Source organism: Chiloscyllium plagiosum, chromosome 26 (assembly GCF_004010195.1).
Source record: "Chiloscyllium plagiosum isolate BGI_BamShark_2017 chromosome 26, ASM401019v2, whole genome shotgun sequence".
Classification (NCBI taxonomy): domain Eukaryota; kingdom Metazoa; phylum Chordata; class Chondrichthyes; order Orectolobiformes; family Hemiscylliidae; genus Chiloscyllium; species Chiloscyllium plagiosum.
The window spans coordinates 49301922-49325893 of NC_057735.1; the positions used below are offsets into that span (position 1 = coordinate 49301922).

A 23972-nucleotide genomic window follows, 5' to 3' on the forward strand; every position below is an offset into this window, starting at 1 on the left:
ATTAACTCAGTTTTTATCACAACTGCTGAGTATTCCAGCATGTTCTATCCTTATTTCAGCATGTGCAGTATTTTGCTCATTAACGAGTTACCAAATCCTGCATATTTTCCAAAAACATCTGTTCCTCTTTTACATCATTTTTTAAACTTCAAAGATCTGATCTGATAAACTGCTCATTGCAGGTGATCAGGTGCATGATCAACACGTTGTAATAAGATGGTCATATGATATGATCATAATTCTGGCCTTACTATGAAGACTCCATTCTGCAAGTCCTTCCATGAACCCCTCACCTAGAATTTTGGTTCCCCAAAGTAGTCACGAACTCTGAACTTCCTCCTGCAGGACAAAGAGACCCAACATGCTCAGTAGAGGGCACACAGGATGGGCAGCTCTTCACTGCCACTGAGGAGGCCAGGACGCAGTTTGCTTCCTGGTGATGAGGGGCACAAAGTAAGGGGGGACCAGGGTGGAGGCAATGGCCTAGTAGTATTATCACTGGATTGTTAATTCAGAGACCCAGGAAATATTCTGGGGATCCAGGTTCAAATCTTGCTACAGTAGAGGGTTAAATTGAATTCAATATAAATTCGGAATTATGGGTCTAACGATGAACATAAAATAATTATCGATTGTTGGAAAAATCTATCTGGTTCACTTATATCCTTTAGGGAAGGAAACTACCACCTTGACCTGGTCTGGCCTCCATCTGACTCCAGACCCACAGCAATGTGATTGACTCTTAACTGCCCTCTGGGCAATTAGGGATGGGCAATAAATGCTGACCTAGCCAGCGATACCCTCATCCCATGAACGCATAAAAAAGTTAGCAGTGAGGAAAAAGGGCAAACAATCCTGTGGGTACAACCATGAAATCTGAAGCCCACAAACTATGCGATTCGGAATTAATTCTGTTTATCCTTCACACGTGGTCACACGGATCATCACACCTTATCCTCAAGGGAATATCATCAGTCATAGTGAATTGATTTAAACATTTCAGCCATAATCCCATTCCTTTCTGGCAGGATCAGTGACCCCCAAAGCATCAGAGCAGCACAGTGAGGGCACTAAAAAAACACAAACAATCAACAAGTGTGGTGAAATCTCCCTTCATTACAAGGGGTAGGTATAAGTAAATTGACCTTTCATTAGTAAGGGAGTATTTATAAGGGTTAAACACATTCAACACATCCCACCTCCATTATCATTCTGAAGTTCCAATTAAAATATGCAGGATGACAGCACCTGAGAACTCTTTAAACGAGTGCATTTTAATGAAGAAAACACTCAGTCCTTACCCAGGAAGGCAGAGATACTCAACATGATCCCAAACACACATCGCTCAGGTGGAGTTGTGCCAGTGTCACTGTGAGGGATAAACATAAGGTGGTAAGAACTTAGCTCCAACTGGAACTGCTGCTAGACAGAGACACAAAACTCTTTTGATGGGATAATTGTTAGTGCAACACTAAACAAGAACCATCCCTTCAAATGCATCCTATAGGGACCATCAATGTAGGGGAGCAGTATGTTGTCCAGCCAAACTAACAGAACCAGAATAATAAGCAAATTATATAATCATAGAGGTTTACAGCATTGAAACAGGCCCTTCTGCCCAACTTGTCCATGCTATCCAGTTTTCACAATTAATCTAGTCTCATTTGGCTGCATTGATCCATATTCATCCATCTACCTGTCCAAATGTTTCTTAAAATTATAAAATTGTACTCACTCATTACCCTTTGTGAAAAAAATTGCCCCACTGGACCCTTTTGTATCTCTCCCCTCTCACCTTAAAGCTATTCCCCTACCATGGGGAAAAGCTGTTGACTATCTACCTTATCTATGTCACTCATGATTTCATAAACGTGTAGGAGGTCACCCCTCAGTCTCTTATGGTCCAGGGAAAAAGGTCCCAGCCTGTCCAGCCTCTCCTTATAACTCAAACCTTCCAGTCTCATTAAGAGTGTGGTCTGATTAAACATTTTGCCCTAAAACACTAACTCTGTCTCCTCAGGCCTGCTGAGCATTCTCAGCTTGTTTTGGGTTTCAGATTTCCAGCATCTGCCATGTTTTATTTTTGTTGCCTTTAACAGTCTGTGCACACAGTGTACAACATTTGAGCCTAAGACCACAGTTATAACAGCCAGGTATGAGAAGTTTATTACACTGGGTAATTATAGCATAGTACTGTACCAGCAGAAAGAGTCTGATCAGTCTGCATCATTGAGAAGAGAGAATTTGTGATAAGTTTTCGTTAGTCACATGCCTCAGGATTATTTTAAGCACTGATAGATGTTGAAGTTTCACATCTTGTTAGATCCAGGTGGTGTGACGTTTGAAGCTCAGAGGCTGGTAGTCTGGTGTTTAAAACCAATTCAGACTCACTGCTCTAGGGGGAATCACAGTAACAGTGATTGGTCAATAGAATCTCCACCATCCCACCCAGTGGCCATCATCAGTTTTGCCCACTATGTCAATTCAAGCCCGCTGTTCAAGGTTTCCACACATCTCGCTTGTTTTAAACAGACTTCAACTTTTACTCCCCCCTTCAAAGATTTGTAGGTGGACAGCCCCAGATGTCCCACTTGTATGCCCTATAAAACTAGTCCATTTATCCACATCTTTTGAGATTAAATTGTTTAACTTCATAGACATGATGTTAAATTACTTCTGCCACATCTGCCCATTTCACTCGGTCTGTCCGTAACCTCCTGAACTCTTACTACCCTCCTCATCATTTACAATATTTTGAAGTTTTGTGCCACATGTAAACTCTGAAATTACACTGTTTATACCCACTCCAGGCCTTTGATTGGTACCAGAAATAGCAGCAATTTCATGCCCAATCCCTCGGAAGTCTCATTCTACACTACCCATCTGTCTGAAATAACCTTGCACCATGACTCTGCCTTCTACACCAGAGCTAATTTCACCAATACTAGAGAAGCCGCTGCCCTTTAAATCAGTTTTAATTCTGATCACTGCTATTATACAGTATTTTACTGTATATTCTTTCAAAAGTCATAGAGAAATTCAACCTTCATCAATCCCTTCTGTTTCAAACTTGACAAGCTACTTGCATGACCAACCGCACACGACCACTGAGTCAAATCATAGCATTGCAAATCCTGACATTTAAATTTCAATTAATTAATAGAATCAATAAACCTGGAATGAAAAGCTAATTTCAATAACGGTGATAACAAACTCTCATTCAAAAATGCTCTTTTACTATGGAAACATAGATCATACAGTACAGAAGAGGCCCATCAGCCCATTGAATGGGAATCACTGGCAAGGCTGGTATTTGTTGTCCATCCCCAGTAACCCTTGAACGGATTGTCCTCTGGAGTCACCTAGAAAGCCGGTTAAGAGTCAACCACATTGCTGTGGGTCTGGAGTCACACACAGACCTGACCAGGTCATGACACAAGTTTCCTTCCCTAAAGGACATGAGTGAACCAAAACAACAACTGCAGTTTCCAAATAACCATTAGGCTAGCTTCTAATTCCAAATGTTAATCAAATGCAGATTTCACCATTTGCCATGGTAAAATTTGAATCCATATCCACAAAACATTAAATAGTTTCTGGACTATTCATCCAGTGGCATTACCACTATGTCCTCTTATCTTTACCAGAAAGGTCTGGTGACTCCTCACCCACAGTAAGGTGGTTGACTTTAACTCTCCTCTTAATTAGCCTCGCTAACTTCAGCATTTTTGAACTTAATTCATGGGATGTGGACTTTGCAGGCTAGACCAGCATTTATTGCATGTTCCTAGTTGCCCTTAAGGTAGCAGTGATCTGACTTTTTGAACCACTGCAGGTTGATCCACAATGTTGTGAGGGAGAGAATTCCAGGATTTTTGACCCAGTAACAGTGATATACTTCCAAGTCAGGATGGAGAGTTGCTTGGAGGTGAACTTGCAGGGGGTGGTGTTCCATTGCATCTGCTGCCCTTGTCCTTCTAGATGGAAGTGGTTGTGGATTTGGAAGGTGCTGTCTAAGGATCTTTGGTGAATTTCCACAGTGCATCTTGGGGACAGTACACTGCTACTGAGTGTCAGTGGTAGAGGGAGTGAATGCTTATGGATGTGGTGCCAATCAATGGGGCTGCTTTGTCCTGGATGGTGTCAAGCTTCTGGTGTTGTTGGAGCTGCCCCCATCCAGGGCAAGTGAGGAATATTCCATCGCGCTCCTGACTTGTGACTTATTAATGATGGACAGGCTTTGTGAAGTTAGGAGGTGAGTTACTCCCTGCTGTGTTCCTACCTTCTGACCTGTTCTTGTAGCCACTGTGTTTATGTGGAGAATCCAGTTGAGTTTCTGGTCAATAGCAACTCCCAGACAGTTGATAGCATGAGAATCCGTGATTATAATATCACTGACTGCCAACAGACTATAGTTAGATTGTCTCCTATTGGAGATAGTTATTGTTTAGCGTTTCTGTGGCATAAACATTACTTGTCACTTAAAATCGTGCAGCCCCTCGGGTCCAATTCGTCTCTGTTGACCACATTTCCTAAACTTAACTATTCCAATTTGTCTGCATTTGCCCCATATCGCTCTAAACATTTCCGATCCACGCATCTATCCAAATGTCTTTTAAATATTCTAATTATATCTACCTTTACAAATTCCTTTGGCAGCTAATGCCATATACACACCACCCTCTGCATGAAAATGCTGCCCTCAGGTCCCTTTTAAATCCTTTCCCTCTCACCTTAAACCTATACCTTCTCATATTGGACACATTTACCATGGTGGGGGGGGGGGGGAAGCCTTGGCTATTCACCTTGTTGATGCCTCTCAGGATTTCATAAGCCTCTAAGATATGGTCCATGGAAAGAGTCCAGTTTATCCAGCCTCTCCTTATAACTCAAACCCTCCAGTCTCAATAATATTGTTGCAAATATTTCTTAGTTTAATAACATCCCTTCTATAGCAGGGCAACCAGAATTGTACACAGTACTCCAAGAGTGGCCTCACCAATGTCTTGTGCAGCCATCGAGAGTCATACAGCATGGAAACAGACTCTTGAAGTCCCACCAGTATGTGCCAATCATAATCCCAAACAAAACTAGTTCCACCTGCCTGAGCTTGGCCCATATCCCTCCAAACACTTCCTATTCATGTACTTATCCAAATGTCTTTTAAACATTGTAACTATTCTCCCATCCACCACCACTACCTCAGCAAGTTCATTCCACACTGTGGCTCAGTGGTTAGCACTGCTGCATCACAGCGCCAGGGACCTGGGTTTGATTCCTACCTCAGGCGACTGACTGTGTGGAGTTTGCACATTCTCCCCGTGTCTGCGTGGGTTTCCTCTGGGTGCTCCAGTTTCCTCCCACAGTCCAAAGATGTGCAGGTTAGGTGAATTGGCCATGCTAAACTGACCACAGTGTTAGGTGCATTAGGAGTAAGCATAGGGTAGGGGAATGGGTTTGGGTGGGTTACTCTTCAGAGGGTCGTTGTGGACTAGTTGGACTGAAGGGCCAGTTTCCATACTGTAGGGAATTGAATCTAATCACACTCAAACCACTCATCACAACATGACATCCCAACTCTGACACCCAATGCTGATAAAGCATGGCAGGTCAGGCAGCAGCCGAGGAGTACGAGAGTCAACTTTTTTTTCCAGGAGGGTCCTGCCCAAAACACCGACTCTCGTGCTTCTCAGGAGGTTGCCTGTCCTGCTGTGCTTTTTCCAGCGCCACATTTTATCAACTCTACCTCTCTAACATCTGCAATCCTCACTTTCTCCTTTATTTCAATTCTGACCGATGAAGTCAAGCATACCAAACACCTTCTTTACCACCCTGTCTACCTGTGACACCACTTTCAACTAACTATGTACCTGTACACAGAGGTCTCTCTGTTCGACACACGGTTAATGGTAGGGCCCCGGGGATTGTAGGCCCTGCCCAGGTTTACCTCACCAAAATGCAACATGTTGCATTTTAGCCAAATTAAACTCCACCTGCCTCTCCTTGGCCCATTGGCCCATCTGATCAAGCTCTCATGTACTCTTAGAAAACGTTCTTCACTAACCACTCCACCACCAATTTTGGTATCATCTGCAAACTTACTTACCAAGCCTACTATATTCTCATTAAATACATAAAACATTGAACAGTACAGCAGAGTACAGGCCCTTCAGCCCTTGATGTTGTGTCGAGCTGTAATCCTACTCTAAGATCAAACTAACCTACATTTTACTATCACCCATGTGCCTATTCAAGTGTCGTTTAAATGTCCCTAATGTCTCGGACTCTACTACACTGCTGGCAGTGCATTCCACGCACCCACCACTCTGTGTAAAGAACCTATCTTCTCTAAACCTTTCAATCATCTTAAAATTAAGCCCCCTCGTGATAGCCATCTCCACCCTGGGAAAAAGTCTCTGGCTATCCACTTTAAGCCTCTCATCATCTTGTACATCTCTACCAAGTCACTGCTCATCCTTCTTCACTCCAATGAGAAAAGCCCTAACTCTCAAGTTCTCTTCAGAAGACACGCCCTCCAGTCCAGGCAGCATCCAGGTAAATCTCCTCTGCCCCCTCTCTAAAGCTTCCATATCCTTCCTATAATAAGACGACCAGAACTGAACACAATATGTCAAGCGTGGTCTAACCAAGGCTTTACAGAGCTGCAGCATAACCTTGCGGCTCTTAAACTCAATCCCCCTACTAATGAAAACCAACACACCATACACTTTAACAACTCAATCAATTTGGGTGGCAACCTTGATGGATCTATGGGCTTAGGCCCCAAGATCCCTCTGTTCCTCTACACTGCCAAGAATCCAGTCTTTAACTCTGTATTCCGCATTCAAATTCGACCTTCCAAAATGAATCACTTCCCACTTTTCCAGGTTGAACTCCATCTGCCACTTCTCAGCCCAGTTCTGTATCCTATCACTGTCCTGTTGCAACCTACAACAGCCCTCCATGCTATCCACAACTCCATCAACCTTCGTTGTCATCGGCATACTTACTAACCACCTCTGCGCACCCCCACTTCCACTTTCTCATCCAAGTCAGTTATAAAAATCACAAACAGCAGAGGTCCCAGACCGATCCCTGCAGAACACCACTGGTCACTGATTTCCAAACTGAATACTCTCCATCTACTATCACCCTCTGTCTTCTATGGGCTAGCCAATTCTGTATCCAGACAGCCAGATTTCCCTGTATCCCATGCTTCTTTACTTTCTGAATAAGCCTTCCATGGGGAACCTTATCAAATGCCTTGCTAAAATCCATGCACACCACATCCACTGTTCAACCTTCAATGTATTTTGTCACATCCTCAAAGAATTCAATAAGGTTTGTGAGGCAAGACCTGCCCCTCTCAAAGCCATGCTGACTATCCCTAATCAAGCTACGCTTTTCTAAATAATCATAAATCCTGTCTCTCAGAATCCTCTCCAATAATTTGCCCACCATCGACATAAGAATGACAGGTCTGTAATTTCCAGGATTATCCCTATTCCCTTTCCTGAACAAGGAATAATATTTGCCACCCTCCAATCATTTGGTACTTTTCCAATGGACAGGGAGTACGCAAAGATCACCAAAGGCACAGCAATCTCTTCCTTAGCTTCCTGTAGTAATCGAGGATATATCCCTTCTGACCAAGAGGACTTTCTATCCTCGTGTGTTTCAAAGTTTCCAGCACATCCTCCTTCTTAACATCAATCTATTTGAGTACATCAGCCTGTTTCACGCTGTCCTCACAAACAACAAGGTCCCTCTCAATAGTAAATATTGAAGCAAAGTATTTGTTTAAGGACCTTCCCTACCTCTTTCGACTCCAAAAACAAGTTCCCTCCACTATCCTTGATCGGTCCTACCCTCACTAACCATCTTCTTGTTCCTCACATAAGTGTAGAACACCTTGGGGTTTTCCTTAATCCTATCCCTAAAGGCTTTTTCATGCCCTCTTCTAGCTCTCCTAAGTCTATTCTTCAGTTCCTTCCAGGCTATCTTGTAACCCTCTAGAGCCCTGTCTGATCCTTGCTTCCTCCTTCCTCTTGACTAGATGTTCCACATCCCTTGTCATCCAAAGTTCCTTCACCCTACCATCCCTTCCTTGCCTTAGGGGGACAAACCTATTCAGCACTTGCAGCAGGTGCTTCCTGAACAACCTCCACATTTCTGTTGTGCATTTCCCTGAGATTATCTGCTCCCAATGCTCCACAGTTCCTTCCTAATTGCATTGTAATTCCACTCCCACAATTAAATAATTTCCCATACCATCTGCTTCTATCCCTCTCTATGACTATAATAAAGGTCATGGAGTTGTGATCACTATCACCGAGATGCTCTCCCACCGATAGATCTGACACCGGCATGGTTCGTTGCCAAGCACCAAATCCAACATGGCTTCCCCTCTAATCAGTAAACCCTTCTCAATTACCTCCTTTTTTGTAATGTTATGCTATCCCCAATTTGCAATGCCACTCCCCCCACCTCTTTTACCTCCCTCCCTATTCCTTTTGAAACATCTATATCCCAGAACATCAAACAACCATTCCTGCCTCTGAGATATCCAAGTCTCTGCAATGGCCACAATGTCATAGCTCCAAGTACTGATCCATGCTCGAAGTTCATTATCCTTATTCCTGACACATCTTATGTTAAAATAAACACACTTCAACCCATCATACTGACTGCAACTTTAGCCTATTAACTGTCTATCCTTCCTCACGCTGTATATATCTGCCTGTTCACCAGCTACCCCATCCTCTGATCCATAGCTCCGGTTCCCATCCCCCTGCCAATCTAGTTTAAACCATCCCGAAGAGCTCTAGCAAACCTCTCTCCCAGGATACAGGTAACCCTCCAGTTCAGGTGCAACCCGTTCTCCTTGTAGAGGTCCCACCTTCCCCAGAATGTATTCCAGTGATCTACATATCTGAAGCCCTCCCTCCTACACCAGCTCTGCAGCCATGTGTTCAGCTGCACTCGCTCTCTGTTCCTTGTCTCACTAGCCCATGGTACCGGTAGCAATCTTGAGACTACTACTCTGACCGTCCTGTCTGTTAGCTTCCAACCTAACTCCCTATATTCACTTTTCAGATCCTCATCCCTTTTCCTAGCTATGTCATTGGTACCGATGTACCACCACTTCTGGCTGCTCACCCTCTCCCTTAAGAATCCTGTCAACTCAGACACCCCTGACCCTGTCACCCAGGAGGCAACATACCATCCAGAAGTCTTGTTCAGGACTACAGAATCCCCTGTCTGTTCCTCTAATTATTGAATCTTCTATCATTATTGTTGTCCTACTCTTCCCCCTTCCCTTCTGAACCACAGAGCCAGGCTCAGTGCCAGAGACCTGGCCGCTATGGTTCTCTCCTGGTAGGTTAACCACCCTCCCACCCCCCTCCCCCCCAAACAGTATCCAAAGCTGTATACTTATTACTGAGGGGAATGGTCACAGGAGATCCTTGCATGGACTGCCAATTCCCTTTCCCACTCCTGATGGTTAGCTACCATCCTGTAATTTAAGTTTGCCTACCTCCCTATAACCCCTTTCGATCACCCCTCAGCCTCCCGAATGATCCGAAGTTCATCCAGCTCCAGTTCCAGTCCCCTAGCACAGTCTGTGAGGAGCTGGAATTGGGTGCAGTTCTCACAGGTGAGGTCAGCAGGGTCACCAGTAGTACCTCCCACACCCTGCAAGACAACATGCAACTCCCCAGCCTCCATTCCCTCTGCTCTAGATTGTCAAAAGATAAAGATGATACAGCCTTACCTTACCGATCTTCCAGACAGTCTTTTGTTTTTGGTTAAAGGAAGAGGGTAGGTGGGAGACACTACAAGTGTTTCAGGTTTAGCCACTGCCCACTGGGTTAGTTCATTCACTTACCCATAGTCCCAGTATTTGTTTCTCTCCTGTTCAGCCTTCACTCTGCTAATTCATGAGGTAAGTATTTTAGATTCAAACTTACCTTCCGGCAGGCCCCTGGCTCCTGCTTTCTTGACTCCCGCTGCTGGAACAGTTTATGTAAATGACAAAAGAGTGGACCCAAGCTTGGATATTGTCAACATATTGCTGCATTTGACTTGGACTGCTTCAGTATGAGAAGTTGTGAAAGATGCTAAACATTCTGACCTTAAATGATGGATGGAAGGTCATTGATAAAGCAGCTGAAGATGACTGGGCCTAGGACACGATCCTGACAAACTCCTGCAGGGATGTCCTGGAGCTGAGCTCAGAAACATCTTCCCATGTACCAGGAATGATTCCACCCAGCAGACAGCTTTGTCTCGATTCTCATTGAGTCACGTTTTAGTAGGGCTCCTTGGTGTACTCAGTCAAAATGTGGCCTTGATGTCAAGGTTGCCACTCCCTCCTCATCTCTGTTGTAACCCTGTTGTCATCTCGTTTTACCTCTCCTCAGTCGAAGCAAAACGCTCACAGACACAGTATAGTTTTACCTCCTTCACCTTTATTCCGGGCCCTGGAGGGAGAGAGAACAATCGCCCATGTGCACAGAGACATGAGTTCTCGGTCTTCTCTCTGGAACAGCAGATTCTTAAAGAGTTATATAATCACTTACAGGGAGGAGCATCCAGATAAGGCAACAGACATATTAATTGGGTAGCCATTACAATCAGCGAGTGTCAATAGCAAAGATTAAGCCATCTTAATGCTCTTAATCTTAACTAGCTTCACATAATGAATACTTTCCACCTTGTTAAATTGACCTTACATACTGAATTCTTCCAATATTGTTAAATGGCTCTATATAATAAATGCTTTTCCATCTTGTTAACCCATTACCCTTACCTCCAACACTCCATTGTTAACTATAAGTTCTTATCTGACCTAAGTCATGCTCAGCTGAACCTCTTGTTTCACAAAACTCAGAACTTAACTCTTTCCCTACCTGCTGATACCCTATACACCTTCTCAACCCAACATGACATAAAACTCAAAAGGCAAAACCTGATGGACAACCCAACATCAACTTAAGGACTGTAAACAGTGACAAACCCAGCCTTTTGACCTTGCAGTGTCTGCCTTATTAACATATGGGGACTAGCAGTAAAATTGGGAGAGCTCCCTCACAGAAGAGTCAAGCAACAGCCTGACATAGTCATACTCAGAATCTTATCTCAAATGTTGCAGACATGACCAACGCGATCCCTGGATATGTCCTGTCCTACCAATAAGACAGTCCCAATGGAAATGCTGACAGTGGTATACAGTTGGGAGAGTGCTGCCCTCGGACTCCTCAACTTTGACTCCGGATCCCATGAAGTCTCAGCATCAGGTCTTTCTCTAATTACCACCCAGCACACACCCCTTCCACCCCCCAGCTGATGTATCATACTCCTTCATGTTGAAAATTACTTGGCAAACACATTGAAGGTGGCAAGAGCAGAGAATGTATTTCTCTGGGCATCAACTGCAGTGGCTAACCAAAACCACAATGACTGATCTGGTCCGATCCTAAAGGACATAGCTGCTAGACCAGGTCTGCAGTAGGTGGTGAGAAAACCAACAAGGGGAAAACATCATATTTGACCTTATCCTTACCAATCTGCTGGCTGCAGATGCAGGAGGGGCATAGTGGGCCATCAACAGAACGGTGGTCCAGCACACAATCTGCAACCTCATGGCCCAACATATCTCCCACTCAACCATTACCATCAAGGCATACTTAAAAATGAGAAGAAGCTACCAAATAGGACTACTTTCAAGACAAACAGCATAAGCAGCAAGTGATAGACAGAGCTAAGTGACCCTGTTACAATTCCATAAACCCACAAATCAAAATCAAATAACCCCCAATGACGCAATTAACATGATTTCACTTTTTGCAGCTTTTACTTTACCTCAAATCAGAACTAATACCAATTAAATAAGAATCAAAAGGCAAATGATAATTCAAATAAGAAAGTAAATTTGACTTTAAGTAGTTGGTATAGCAAAGATACTTAAGCAACAAGTGTGATGCAGCTACCCAGTGCTACAATGTTGGGTGTTTTACTGACAGTGTCAGTGAGGAGGCTGTTACTTCAGTTTATCAGATACAATTATTACTAACAAGATTATGCGTCTCAAGAGAAAATAGGGATGAATAATAAATGCGAGCTCAGCCAGTGTTGTCAACATCGTAAGTATGAATCATGAGCACTTTTACAAACCCCCCCTTCTTCATGTCACAACAGTCTGGATGTGGTCACTCTCACATTCCCCTCTAAGCAAGCAACTAACCTTGCTTGACATAGTCTGACAACATAGTCTGACAACTTCAGGTAAAAGGCAAGCTCTTTAGCATCTCCAAGTTATTCACAGTTTTCCAAGTTTGAGACCTTTTAAGGCTACTTACACAGTACTTGCAAGGCTTCCTGCAATATAAGCTGATTATTCTCTGCCTTCAGCTTTGCCTGATTCGCAGCTTTCATTTGTTAACTTCTCTCTTGTCACTACTGATTCCAGGTCAAGGGACTCCAAGTTATATGACTGGTATTTATCACCCACAAAAATTACAACTAAACACTTTACAATTGACATAATCTCAAACTTCCTTTTCAAAACATTCTGAAAGTCATCTTCGATTCCACCATCATTTAAATAATTATAAATCTTCCTCACTGCACTGCTTCATAAAACTTACCACATCCCATAACCAATGGATCAGATCTAAGCTCTGTCATGTCCAGCAATGAATCCAGTGGACAGTTAACACACTGGAGGAGACGACTCCATAAATATGATTACATCCGCAACGAGTGGGGAGCCTAGACATCAATGCAAAAGATGCAGCTGAAGCATTTGCAGTAATCTTCAGCTAGAAATGCCATCTCAGCCTCCTCCAGAACTCCCCAACATGACAGATGCCCGACTTAACTAGTTTGCTTGATTCCACTCAAGAAATAGCTGAAGGCACTGGATACTGCAAAGGCTATCACAACGTTCTGGTAATGGTATTGAAGACTGGTGCTCTAGCATTTGCCATGCCCATAATCCTGCTGTTCCAATAAAGTTACAACACTTTCATGGGATGTGGATGTCACCAACTTTAGTGACCATTACCAATTTGTCCTTGAACAGAGTGGCTTATGAGGCCATTTCAGAGGACAGTTAAGAGTCAATCACTTTGCTGTGGGTCTGGAGCAAATGGATTTTTATATCATTAAGTGATAGTCATCATGGTCGCTACTACTGATATTAGCTTTAGACTGCAGATTTAGTTTAAAACTGAACTTAAATGCTACCAATTGCTGTGGTGAGGTTTAAACCAAAAGTGCCCAGAGCATTAGCCTGGCCTTGTAGGTTGCTCCAGTGACAAAACTATACAGCACTGTCTCTCTTTAACTTCTGTGCCCATAAAAAGCAGACCAATCCAATCAATCAATCAGTTATTGTCAGTTAAGTGACCATGAATAAAGTGATAGAAGGTGTTGGTGACAATGCTAACAAACAATTACACAGCAATAAACCTGCGCACTGTACTCATTTTGGGTTCAATCAGGGCCACTCAGCTCCTGACCTCATTATAGCCTTCGGTGAAACATAGACAAAAGGTCTGAACTGCAGAGGAGAGAGGAGGTGCGAATGTCTGCCTTTGGCATCAAGAAGGCGCAGCACAATTGGAGTCAGTGGGAATCAGGGGGAAAACTCTGATGGTTGGAGTCACCATAAAGTGCAGCGTCCTCACCATAGCCATTTTTCATCTTTGGATGCTTCAAAGGATCTTCAGATTAGATCAGAAATGAAGATGTTCGCCAATGATTACAAAACATTCAGTATCATTCACGACTCCTCAGATAACAACAAAGCCCAAATCCAACTGCCACAGGACTTGGATAATATCAAGCATTGGGCTGAGAATTGGCATATGACATTTATGCCACATAAATGCTAGGCAATGAACATCTCTATCAACACAGAATCTAACATTGTCCCTTGACGTGCAATGCTACTGACATCACTTAATCTCTCAATATTAACATCTGACATGTTGATGGAATATAACGCTCAAGGTCAACATCATACTGAGTAAAATCATCTCGCTTGATCAGCGCCCTAATTCCTATCACTGGCACAGTGCAGCAGTGTGTACCATCTATGTGCAATAACTCATCAAGATTTTCCTGATAACACCTTCCAAATCCATTATCTTTTACAGTCATAGAGATGTACAGCATGGAAACAGACCCTTCGGGCCAACCCGTCCATACCAACCAGATATCCCAACCCAATCTAGTCCCACCTGCCAGCACCCGGCCCATATCCTTCCAAAACCTTCCTATTCGTATACCCATCCAGATGACTTTTAAATGTTGTAATTATACCAGCCTCCACCACTTCCTCTGGCAGCCCATTCCACATACGCACCACCCTGTGTGTGAAAACGTTGCCCTTTAGATCACTTCTATATCTTTCCCCTCTCACCCTAAACCTATGCCCTCTAGTTCTGGACTCTCCCACCCCAGGGAAAAGACCTGTCTATTTATCCTATCCATGCCCCTCATGATTTTATAAACCTCTAAATGTTCACCACTCAGCCTCCGATGCTCCAGGAAAAACAGCCCCAGCCTGTTCAGCCTCTCCCTCCAGCTCAAATCCTCCAACCCTGGCAACACCTTTTTAAATATTTTCTGAGCCCTTTCAAGTTTCACAACATCTTTCCGATAGGGAGGAGACCAGAATTGCATATAATATTCCAACAGTGGCCTAACCAATGTCCTGTACAGCCGCAAAATGACCTCCCAACTCCTGTACTCAATACTCTGACCAATAAAGGAAAGCATACCAAACGCCTTCTTCACTATCCTATCTACCTGCGACTCCACTTTCAAGGAGCTAAGAACCTGCACTCCAAGGTCTCTTTGTTCAGCAACACTCCCTAGGACCTTACCATTAAGTGTGTACGTCCTAAGATTTGCTTTTCAAAAATGCAGCAACTCACATTTATCTCAATTAAACTCCATCTGCCACTTCTCAGCTCATTGGCCCATCTGATCAAGATCCTGTTGTAATCTGAGGTAACCTTCTTTGTTGTCCACTACACCTCCAATTTTGGTGTCATCTGCAAACTTACCAACTGAACCTCTTATGCTCGCATCCAAATCATTTATGTAAATGACAAAAAGTAGTGGACCCAGCACCGATCCTTGTGGCACTCCACTGATCACAGGCCTCCAGTCTGAAAAACAACCCTCCATCACCACCCTCTGTCTTCTACCTTTGAGCCAGTTCTGTATCCAAATGGCTAGTTCTCCCTGTATTCCATGAGATCAAACCTTGCTAACCAGTCTCCCATGGGGAGGCTTGTCGAACACCTTACTGAAGTCCATATAGATCACATCTACCGCTCTGCCCTCATCAATCCTCTTTGTTAATTCTTCAAAAAACTCAATCACGTTTGAGAGACGGGTAACAGATAAATGGGAACAGCAAACCCTGTAAGTTCCCCTCCAAGCCATTCACCATCCTGATTTGGAAATATAATATGGGCGGCACGGTGGCTGGCACTGCTGCCTCACAGCACCAGAGACCCGGGTTCAATTCCCGCCTCAGGCGACTGACTGTGTGGAGTTTGCACGTTCTCCCTGTGTCTGCGTGGGTTTCCTCCGGGTGTTCCGGTTTCCTCCCACAGTCCAAAGATGTGCAGGTCAGGTGAATTTGCCATGCTAAATTGCCCGTAGTGTTAGATAAGGGGTAAATGTAGGGGTATGGGTGGGTTGCACTTCGGCGGGTCGGTGTGGACTTGTTGGGCCGAAGGGCCTGTTTCCACTCTGTAAGTAATCTAATCTAATCTAATAATTGCCTTTTCTTCAGTGTCACTGGGTCAAAATCTTTCCTTAACAGAATGGTGGGTCAAACTATATCACATGGACTGCAGCAGTTCAAGAAACTGCCTCACCACCATCTTCAAAGATAATTCGGGACAGGTCAGTGACGGCAACGTTTCACCAAAGAGCAGATCATTGGTCAATTACTGTTTCATCAACAATTTTTGATCTCAATCCACCTGGGCAAGAAGCCATGCATTGCATTGTACATTGCATGTAAGTGCGTAAGATGGACTAAAAATGATGGGAACACACAAACATGTGGAAAAGATGAGACAGCAAGATGAACTCAAAAAAATTATAGAAACATGTGACAGAGGGAACATAATGGAAAGGCAGCTAGATTTATGACGAATCGAGAGAGAGATCTTTGTCTTCAGGAGTCTAACAGGAATGAAACTGTTTAAAAGTTTCTGGTTTTGTTGTGCTTCCTGTTTGAGACAGACCAATTAACCCTACCCTCAACGTTTTGTATTAATGTTTTTGACGAACATTTACAGCCATCACAAACAACTTCATGCAAGAACAGAAGAGAAGTTTAGGAACAATCCCAGTGCTTCATGGAACTTCCCGCTTGAAACAGTTCCAGACTGTTGCTTGGTTACAGCTGAGCAACTTCTGATAAAATCCTTTACAATCGGAATTCCTTCCTGAACATTTCTTCCCCACCCCCACTCCCTGTGGATACACAGAGTGAGGTAGACTTTAACTGTTTAGGATGCTAATTCACCACCACACATTCTCAAAAAGGCAATTAAAGAAGGGAAACAAATCCTGGCCAAACACACATCCCAAGAAGGATTTAAAAAAAAAATGCTTTAAGCACAAGGTGTGTAAAGTTTCCTTTAAAAATAACTGATTGAAATCAACACACAGTGATTAAACCCCACTTTAGAGTTCTTTATATTGAATGAACAAAGAGGAATCTAACTCCAAAACTCTTGATCAGTTGGTTTAATGCACCAGAGTGGGGCAAGGAGTCTTAGTCCTTGAGAAAATCCAAAAGATCAATTCCTGGTCAGTACAGAAATGTCGGCTTCCATTGTGATGGTGATGCACTACAATTGACTCCAGTACATCTAAACACAATAGCGAGGGAAAAAAAGAGTCCCAGTCTTCTCACACAAGAGAGTGGAAATGTAAACTATTCTCCCTTCAAAAGCTTCTGGAGGTCAATTTAAGTTTTCAAGACTGAATTCAGTAAATTTCTATTGGATGGGGATACCACAAGTAGTGAGATAGGGGTCAGTTGTGGCATCACTGTTCGAATAATCTAACTTTTGGTTTACTAATGCTCTTCAGGGAAGGAAATTTGTCATCCTCACCTGATCTGGCTTACATGTGACTCCAGAACAACAGTGATGTCATTAACTCTCAATTGCCCTCTGAAATCGCCTAGTAAGCTTTCAGTTGTACCAATCACCACAAAGTCTCAAAGAAATGAAACTGGACGGATCATCTGGCATCAACCTAGACACCGGAAAAGACAACAGGACAGCCTTGCTGGCCCTGCAAAGTCCTCCTGAGTAACATCGGGGGGCTAGTATCAAAATTGGGAGAACGGTCTCACAGAATAGTCAAGCAGCAACTGGACAGTCATACTTACAGAATTATCCCTTGCAGACACCACCATCACCACCCCTGGATATGTCCTGTCCCACTGGCAGGACAGACTCAGGAGGTAGAAGCACAGTGGTATACAGTCAAGAGGAAGTTGCCCTGGGGAATTCTCAACAGTAACTCTGGAGTCTATGAAGTCTCATGTCTTCAGGTTAAACATGGGCAAAAAGAAAACTCCTCCTGATTATCGTGTACCATACTCCCTTGACAGATGAATCTTTACTCAGGTTGAGCAAAACTTGAAGGAAGCAGAGGATGGCAAGGGCACGAAATGTACTCTGGGTGGGAGATTTCAGTGCCCACCAGTAAGAGTCACTCAGCAGCAGTACCACTGATTGAGCTGGTCGGGTCCTAAAGGACATAGCTGCTAGACTGGGCCTGCAGCAGGTGGTGAGGGAACCAACACAAGGGAAAAACATACTTGACTTCATCCTTACCAACCTGCCAGTTGCAGATGCATGCGTCCATGACAGTATTGGTAAGAGTGACCATGGTACAGTCCTTGTGGAGATGAATTCCCACCTTCACATCAAGAATACCCTCCATTATGTTGCGTGGCACTATTACCGTGCTAAATGGGACAGACTTCAAACAGATCTGCAACTAAACACTGGGCCGCCATGGAGTACTATGGGCCATCAACAGCAGCAGAATTGTACTCCAGCACAGTCTGCAACCTCAAGATTTGGCACATCCCCCACCCAACTATTACCATCAAGCCAGGGGATCAACCCTGATTCAATGGAGAGTGCAGGAGGGCATGCCAGGAGCAGCACCAGCCATACCCGAAAATGAGGTGTCAACCTGGTGAAGCTACCAACAGGACTGCTTGCAAGTCAAACAGCATAAGCAGCAAGTGATAGTCAGAGCTGAGCGATCCCACAACCAACGGATTAGATCTCATCTCTGCAGTCTCGCCACCAGCAGTCATGAATGGTGGTGGATAATTAAACAATTCACTGGGGGCAGTGGCTCCACAAGTATCCCCATTCAGGGAGATGGAAGAGCCCAGCACATCAGTGCAAAAGGTAAGGCTGAAGCATTCACAGCAATCTTCAGCCAGAGGTGCTGGGTAGATGATCCAAATCAGCCTCCTCCAGTGGTCCCCAACATTTCAGATGCCAGTCTTCAGTCAATTCAATTCACTCCACATGAGATCAAGAAACACAGTCAGTCAGAGGCCCAGATTACTGCACAGACTATGGGCCCTGATAACATCCCAGCAACAGTACTGAAGACTTGTGCTCCAGAACTCATTGCTGTCCTAGCCAAGCTATTCCAGTACAGTTACAACACTGGCATCGACCCAACAAGTGTGGAAAATAGTTCAGTTATGTCCTGTACATAAAAAGGAGGACAAATCCAACCCAGCAATTACAACCCCAGTCTACTCTCAAATCATCAGTAAGCTAATGGAAGGTGTTATCAACAGTGCTATCACAAGCAGCACCTGCTCAGTGATGCCCAGTTTGGCTTCTACCATGGCAATTCAGCTCCTGACCTTATTACAGACTAGAGTCGATGTGGACAGAAGAGCCAAATTCCAGAGATGAAGCAAGAGTGACAGACCTTGGCATGAAGGCTGAATTTGACTGAGTGTGGCATCAGGGGGCCCTAGCAAAACTGGAATCAATGGATATCAGGGGACAGCTCCAACAACACTCAAGAAGCTGGACACTATCCAGGACAAAGCAGCCCCCCTGACTGGCAGCATATCCACAAGCATCCACTCCATCCACCACCGACACTCAGTAGCAGCTGTGTGTATTATCAACAAGATGCACTGCAGAAATTCAAAGATCCGCCGATAGCACCTTCCAAACCCACAACCACTTCCATCTCGAAGGACAAGGGCAGCAGATACACAGGAACACCACCCCCTCCTGCAAGAGCCCCTCCGAGGGACTCACCGTTCTGACTTGGAAATATATCACTGTTCACTGTGGCTGGGTCAAAATCCTGGAACTCCCTCTCTAATGGTTTGTGGTCAACCCACAAGTGGACTGCAGCAGTTCAACAAGAAGCTCACCACCACCTCCTCAAGGGGCAACTAGGGATAGGCAATAAATGCTGGCCCACATCCCACAAATAAATAAAAAAACCTCAAGGTGACAAATAAATGGCCTCCACTATCTCTCCCTCATAGATGTTGCAGCCGTTACTGAGAGCCCCAAGACTTCATCCAAACGTACAGAAAAACAAGTTCAGATTGGGGCTGTCCGGTCACAACTTAGATACTTACACTCAGTATTACACTTGGGTAAACTGGGCCTGGTGCATTTACTAAAGTCAAATACTTCGGCAACAATAACTCAAGCAGTTCTATTGTCACTGGTAAACTATTGCCTGAAATCTCTTCAACTCCTGATTATTTCATCGGGCAACCTTATTTTCTAGTGATTTCTGCTATCAGTTGATACAGGAACATCCAATCAACTGCAACAACACATATGTGCTTCAAAAAAGTAACATCTCCAGAGACTCTAGACCGGAATAATATCAATTTAGATTAAATATTAAGTTGCTTAACATATCAGATCAAAGGTTTCGTGAAAGAGGGAGGTTTTGCGAAGTACCTTAAAGGTGGAAAACAAGTTAGGGAGACAGAGAGGCTAGGGAGGAATTCCAGAGGTTGAGGTTCATGAAGGCATGGCCAGCAATGGTGAGATGATTATAAAAATCAAAATTGTTCAAAAGGATAATATTGGAGGAACGCATATACCAGAGGGTTATGGTAGGAAGGAGGCCGGGGGAGGTGTTGACACATTGATGAGACTTTTTAAAAATTGATATTCGATTCCACCCTTGGGCAACTGTGTAAACTCCACACAGCATTCTCCCCGTGTCTGCGTGGGTTTCCTTCGGGTGCTCCGGTTTCCTCCCACAGTCCAAAGATATGGGGGTTTGGTGGATTGGCTGTGCTAAATTACCCACCGTGTCCAAGGATATGTAGGTTAAGTGGATTAGCCATGGGGGATGCAGGATTACAATGATAGAGTTGGGCAGGATGCTCATTGGAAGATTGGTGCAGACTCAATGGGCCGAATGGCTTCTTTCCAGACTGTAGGGATTCTGTTGAATGAAACAAAGTTTAGGCTGGGTAACTCTGCAATTAAACAGACTTCGTGTTTCAGATCAATAACCTTTGGTCAGATGTTCACTGACATGGGACTGTCAGCAGACAGACAGGCCTAGTGTCTAGGGTGTGAATGAGAGGGAGGGTGTGAACGAGGAAAAACAGAATTGGAGGTGGGAAACAAAAACCGAAGTTACTGTAGACACTCATCAGGGGAATCACGGGACTTGAAATGTTCACTCTGTATTCTCTCTTCATACACGCTACCAGACCTGCTCAGTTTCTCCAGCACTTTGTTTTTAAAAGTGTGGACAACAGCATAAGCAGCTGAGACTAGTTGGCTCACACAAAGGTCATTGCCGTTTTCAGTTCTAGGACTGCAGTGTGGCATCGCTCTTACTAACCTGATGTAAGGCACCAAGGGGTCGACGTGCCGGAGCAGGGCAGCTGTAATGAAGGAGAAGATGAAGGCAGTCGCTGACCAGACGACCAGAGCAGCTGGAAAGAAGCTCATTCCCTGCTGGAACCACCACATGTCTGCACACCCTCAGGGAAAAAGGCCTGCCGCCTGCCTTTCAATTCCCCAGTCACACAATCTGTAAGGATATAAAGACAGACACACAGTCAGGCTGTCAGACTATCCAGTCAAAACAGCAACATGAATACTGGGAGTCGGGCTCTGTCAGCAGCAGCTTACTGCAGGCACACTTCAGTTTCACTTCCTCGTCCCTCCCTCCCACGCACACTCACAGGAAACAGACCTTCATCCTTCCAATACTAACCCTGTCAACAACTTCACACTGAAACCAGCAGGGTGCCTCTCATCATACTCAGTCCCGTGACTCTCCATCAGCCAAAAAGTGAACTGGCGTTAAGAGGCCTGAAGCAGCATGGGCCCCTTCGATAGAATGCAAACAAAGTTTATGTCACTTTTATAGATCAACTTAGTCAGCTCTCAGCTGAACCTATGCTATGTTCAGTTGTGAGCACCTTAAGGCTGGCAATGAAGATGTCGAGGAGATTTGCGGTATTAGAGGTAAAACATAAGCAGAACACAGAACAGTACAGCACAGACCCTTTGGCCCACAATGCTGTACCAAACATATTGCCTGCCCTTGGCCCATTTCCCTCTACTCCTTATTCATGTGCTTATCTAAACACCCATATCATATCCACCTCCATCACCACTCAGTGGTTAGCACCAGGGTCCCGGGTTCGATTCCAGCCTCGGGAAACCATCTGTGTGGAGTTTTCACATTCTCCAAGTGTCTGCCCGGGTTTCCTCCCACAACCCAAAGGATGTGCAGGTTAGGTGAATTGACCCTAGTAAATTGCCCATAGTATTCAAGGATGTGTACGTTAGGTGCATTAGTCAGGGGTAAATATAGGATAATACTGTAAAGGAATGGGTCTGGATGGGTTTCCCTTCGGAGGGTTGGTGTGGACTGGTTGAGACACATGGCCTGTTTCCACACTGTGGGGATTCTATGATTCTTAGTCCAAAGGATTCTATGACCTACCATTATTAAAAAAAACTTGCCCTTCACATCTCCTTTGAATTGTCCCCCTCTCACTTTAAATGCATGCCTCCTAGTATTAGGCATTTCAACTCAGAAAAAAGAGATTCTGACTGTCAACCCCATCGATGTCTCAATTTTATAAACTACCAAGTCTCCCCTCAGCCTCTGCCACTCCAAAGAAAACAACCTTAATTTATCTGGCCTCTCCTTCTCGCTCACACTCTCCAATCCGGGCAGCATCAAGGACATTCAGCCTCCAACCTTCGGGTAAGCGTCCTCCAAAGTGGCTTTTGAGATACACAACAACGCAGAATCACTGAGAAGAAACTGATTGCCAAGTTCCATACCCACGAGGATGGCCTCAACCGTGATCTTAGGTTAATGTTGCACTACATATTGTTCTGTGCTTGTTAAATCTTCCTTACTGTTCTGTTTTGACACCATCACCTGGATTACTTGTTATTACCTCTCTACCTTAACCAGATTGCAGGTATTTTTTAAAATCACTTGCTACTCCAATACCTACTCCTATTATTCCAGCTGCTTAATTTGTCCCTAAGAACATCTTATCTGTAATTATCTCTGCTTTAATTAATCGGTTCATAAGTGAAGGGATGACCTGTTATTCAGCTGTTGACACCATTTGACACTTTTGATCACTTGTAAAGACTTGTTATTCAGCCTGTCAGCACTCCACTCACACTTGATCTCAAATGCTAATCTCACAATCCTCCATCTCCTTCTCCTTCTCCTGGGTGAATATTGATGCAAAGTACTCATTTGGGATCTCGCCCACATCCTCTGCCTCCAAGCACAAGTTCCCTCCTTTATCCTTGAATGGTCCTACCTTCTCTCTAGTTATGCTCTTGCTTTTAATGCACATATAAAATGCCTTGGGATTCTCTTTACCCCTCCTTGCCAAGGTCATTTCATGGTCTCTCCTTGCTCTCTTAATTTCCTGCTCTAGTTCTTTCCTACTTGGGGCGGCCCAGTGGCTCAGTGGTTAGCACTGCTACCTCACAGCGCCAGGGACCCAGGTTCGATGAGGTTGGAAGGTGTTGTCTAAGGAGCCTTGATGAATTTCTGCTACTGAGCGTCAGTGGCGGAGGGTGTGAATATTTGTCAATGTGGTACCAATCAAGCAGCTGCTTTGTTCTGGATGGGGTCAAGGTCTGGAATGTTGTCGAAGCTGGGCTCATCCAGCTGCAGTGGTCAGTGTTCCATCACATTCCTGACTGGTACTTTGTAGACAGGCTTTGGGGAAATGGGAGGGGAGTTATTCACCTCAGAATTCGTAGCAGCTAACCCACTCTTGTAGCCACAGTATTTACATGGTCAGACAATTTCAGTTTCTGGTGTGGTGGCTAGGTTGGCTCTTACTGACATTAGTTATTACCGGGTGTTTGTGTGACCCAAGCAACACTTTGATTAGATTAGATGCGATTACCTAGATTAGTTACAGTGTGGAAACAGGCCCTTCGGCCCAACAAGTCCACACCGACCCATTCCCCTACATTTACCCCTTCACCTAACACTACGGGCAATTTAGCATGGCCAATTTACCTGACCTGCACATTTTCGGATTGTGGGAGGAAACCGGAGCACCCGGAGGAAACCCACGCAGACATGGGAGAATGTGCAAACTCCACACAGTCCCGCCTGAGGCGGGACTTGAACCCGGGTCTCTGGCGCTGTGAGGCATCAGTGCTAACCACTGTGCCACCGTGTCACTTTTCAACCCGAAACTGGATATTGTCTACCTTTTATATTAGAGAGAAAGTGAGGTCTGCAGATGCTGGAGATTAGAGCTGAAAATGTGTTGCTGGAAAAGCGCTCAGGTCAGGCAGCATTCCTGAAGAAGGGCTTATGCCCGAAACATCGATTCTCCTGTTCCTTGGATGCTGCCTGAGCGCTTTTTCAGC

At 44.5% G+C, this 23972-nt stretch overlaps 1 protein-coding gene across 8 annotated transcripts in view; it reads right to left on the minus strand.

Annotated features, from left to right (window-relative positions):
- The window catches only part of dram2b (DNA-damage regulated autophagy modulator 2b), a 100147-nt gene that overhangs the window by 53757 nt on the left and 22418 nt on the right, over positions 1 to 23972 (minus strand). For 4 of the 8 annotated variants that reach the window (XM_043717086.1, XM_043717081.1, XM_043717082.1 and 1 more), the window contains exons 2-3: positions 20935 to 21126; positions 1302 to 1369 (exon numbers count right to left, since the gene is read on the minus strand). In XM_043717086.1, the coding sequence (XP_043573021.1) occupies positions 1302 to 1369; positions 20935 to 21065 (199 nt within the window). In that variant the 5' untranslated portion in view covers positions 21066 to 21126. The other 4 variants (XM_043717084.1, XM_043717083.1, XM_043717088.1 and 1 more) reach the window with 4 other exon arrangements.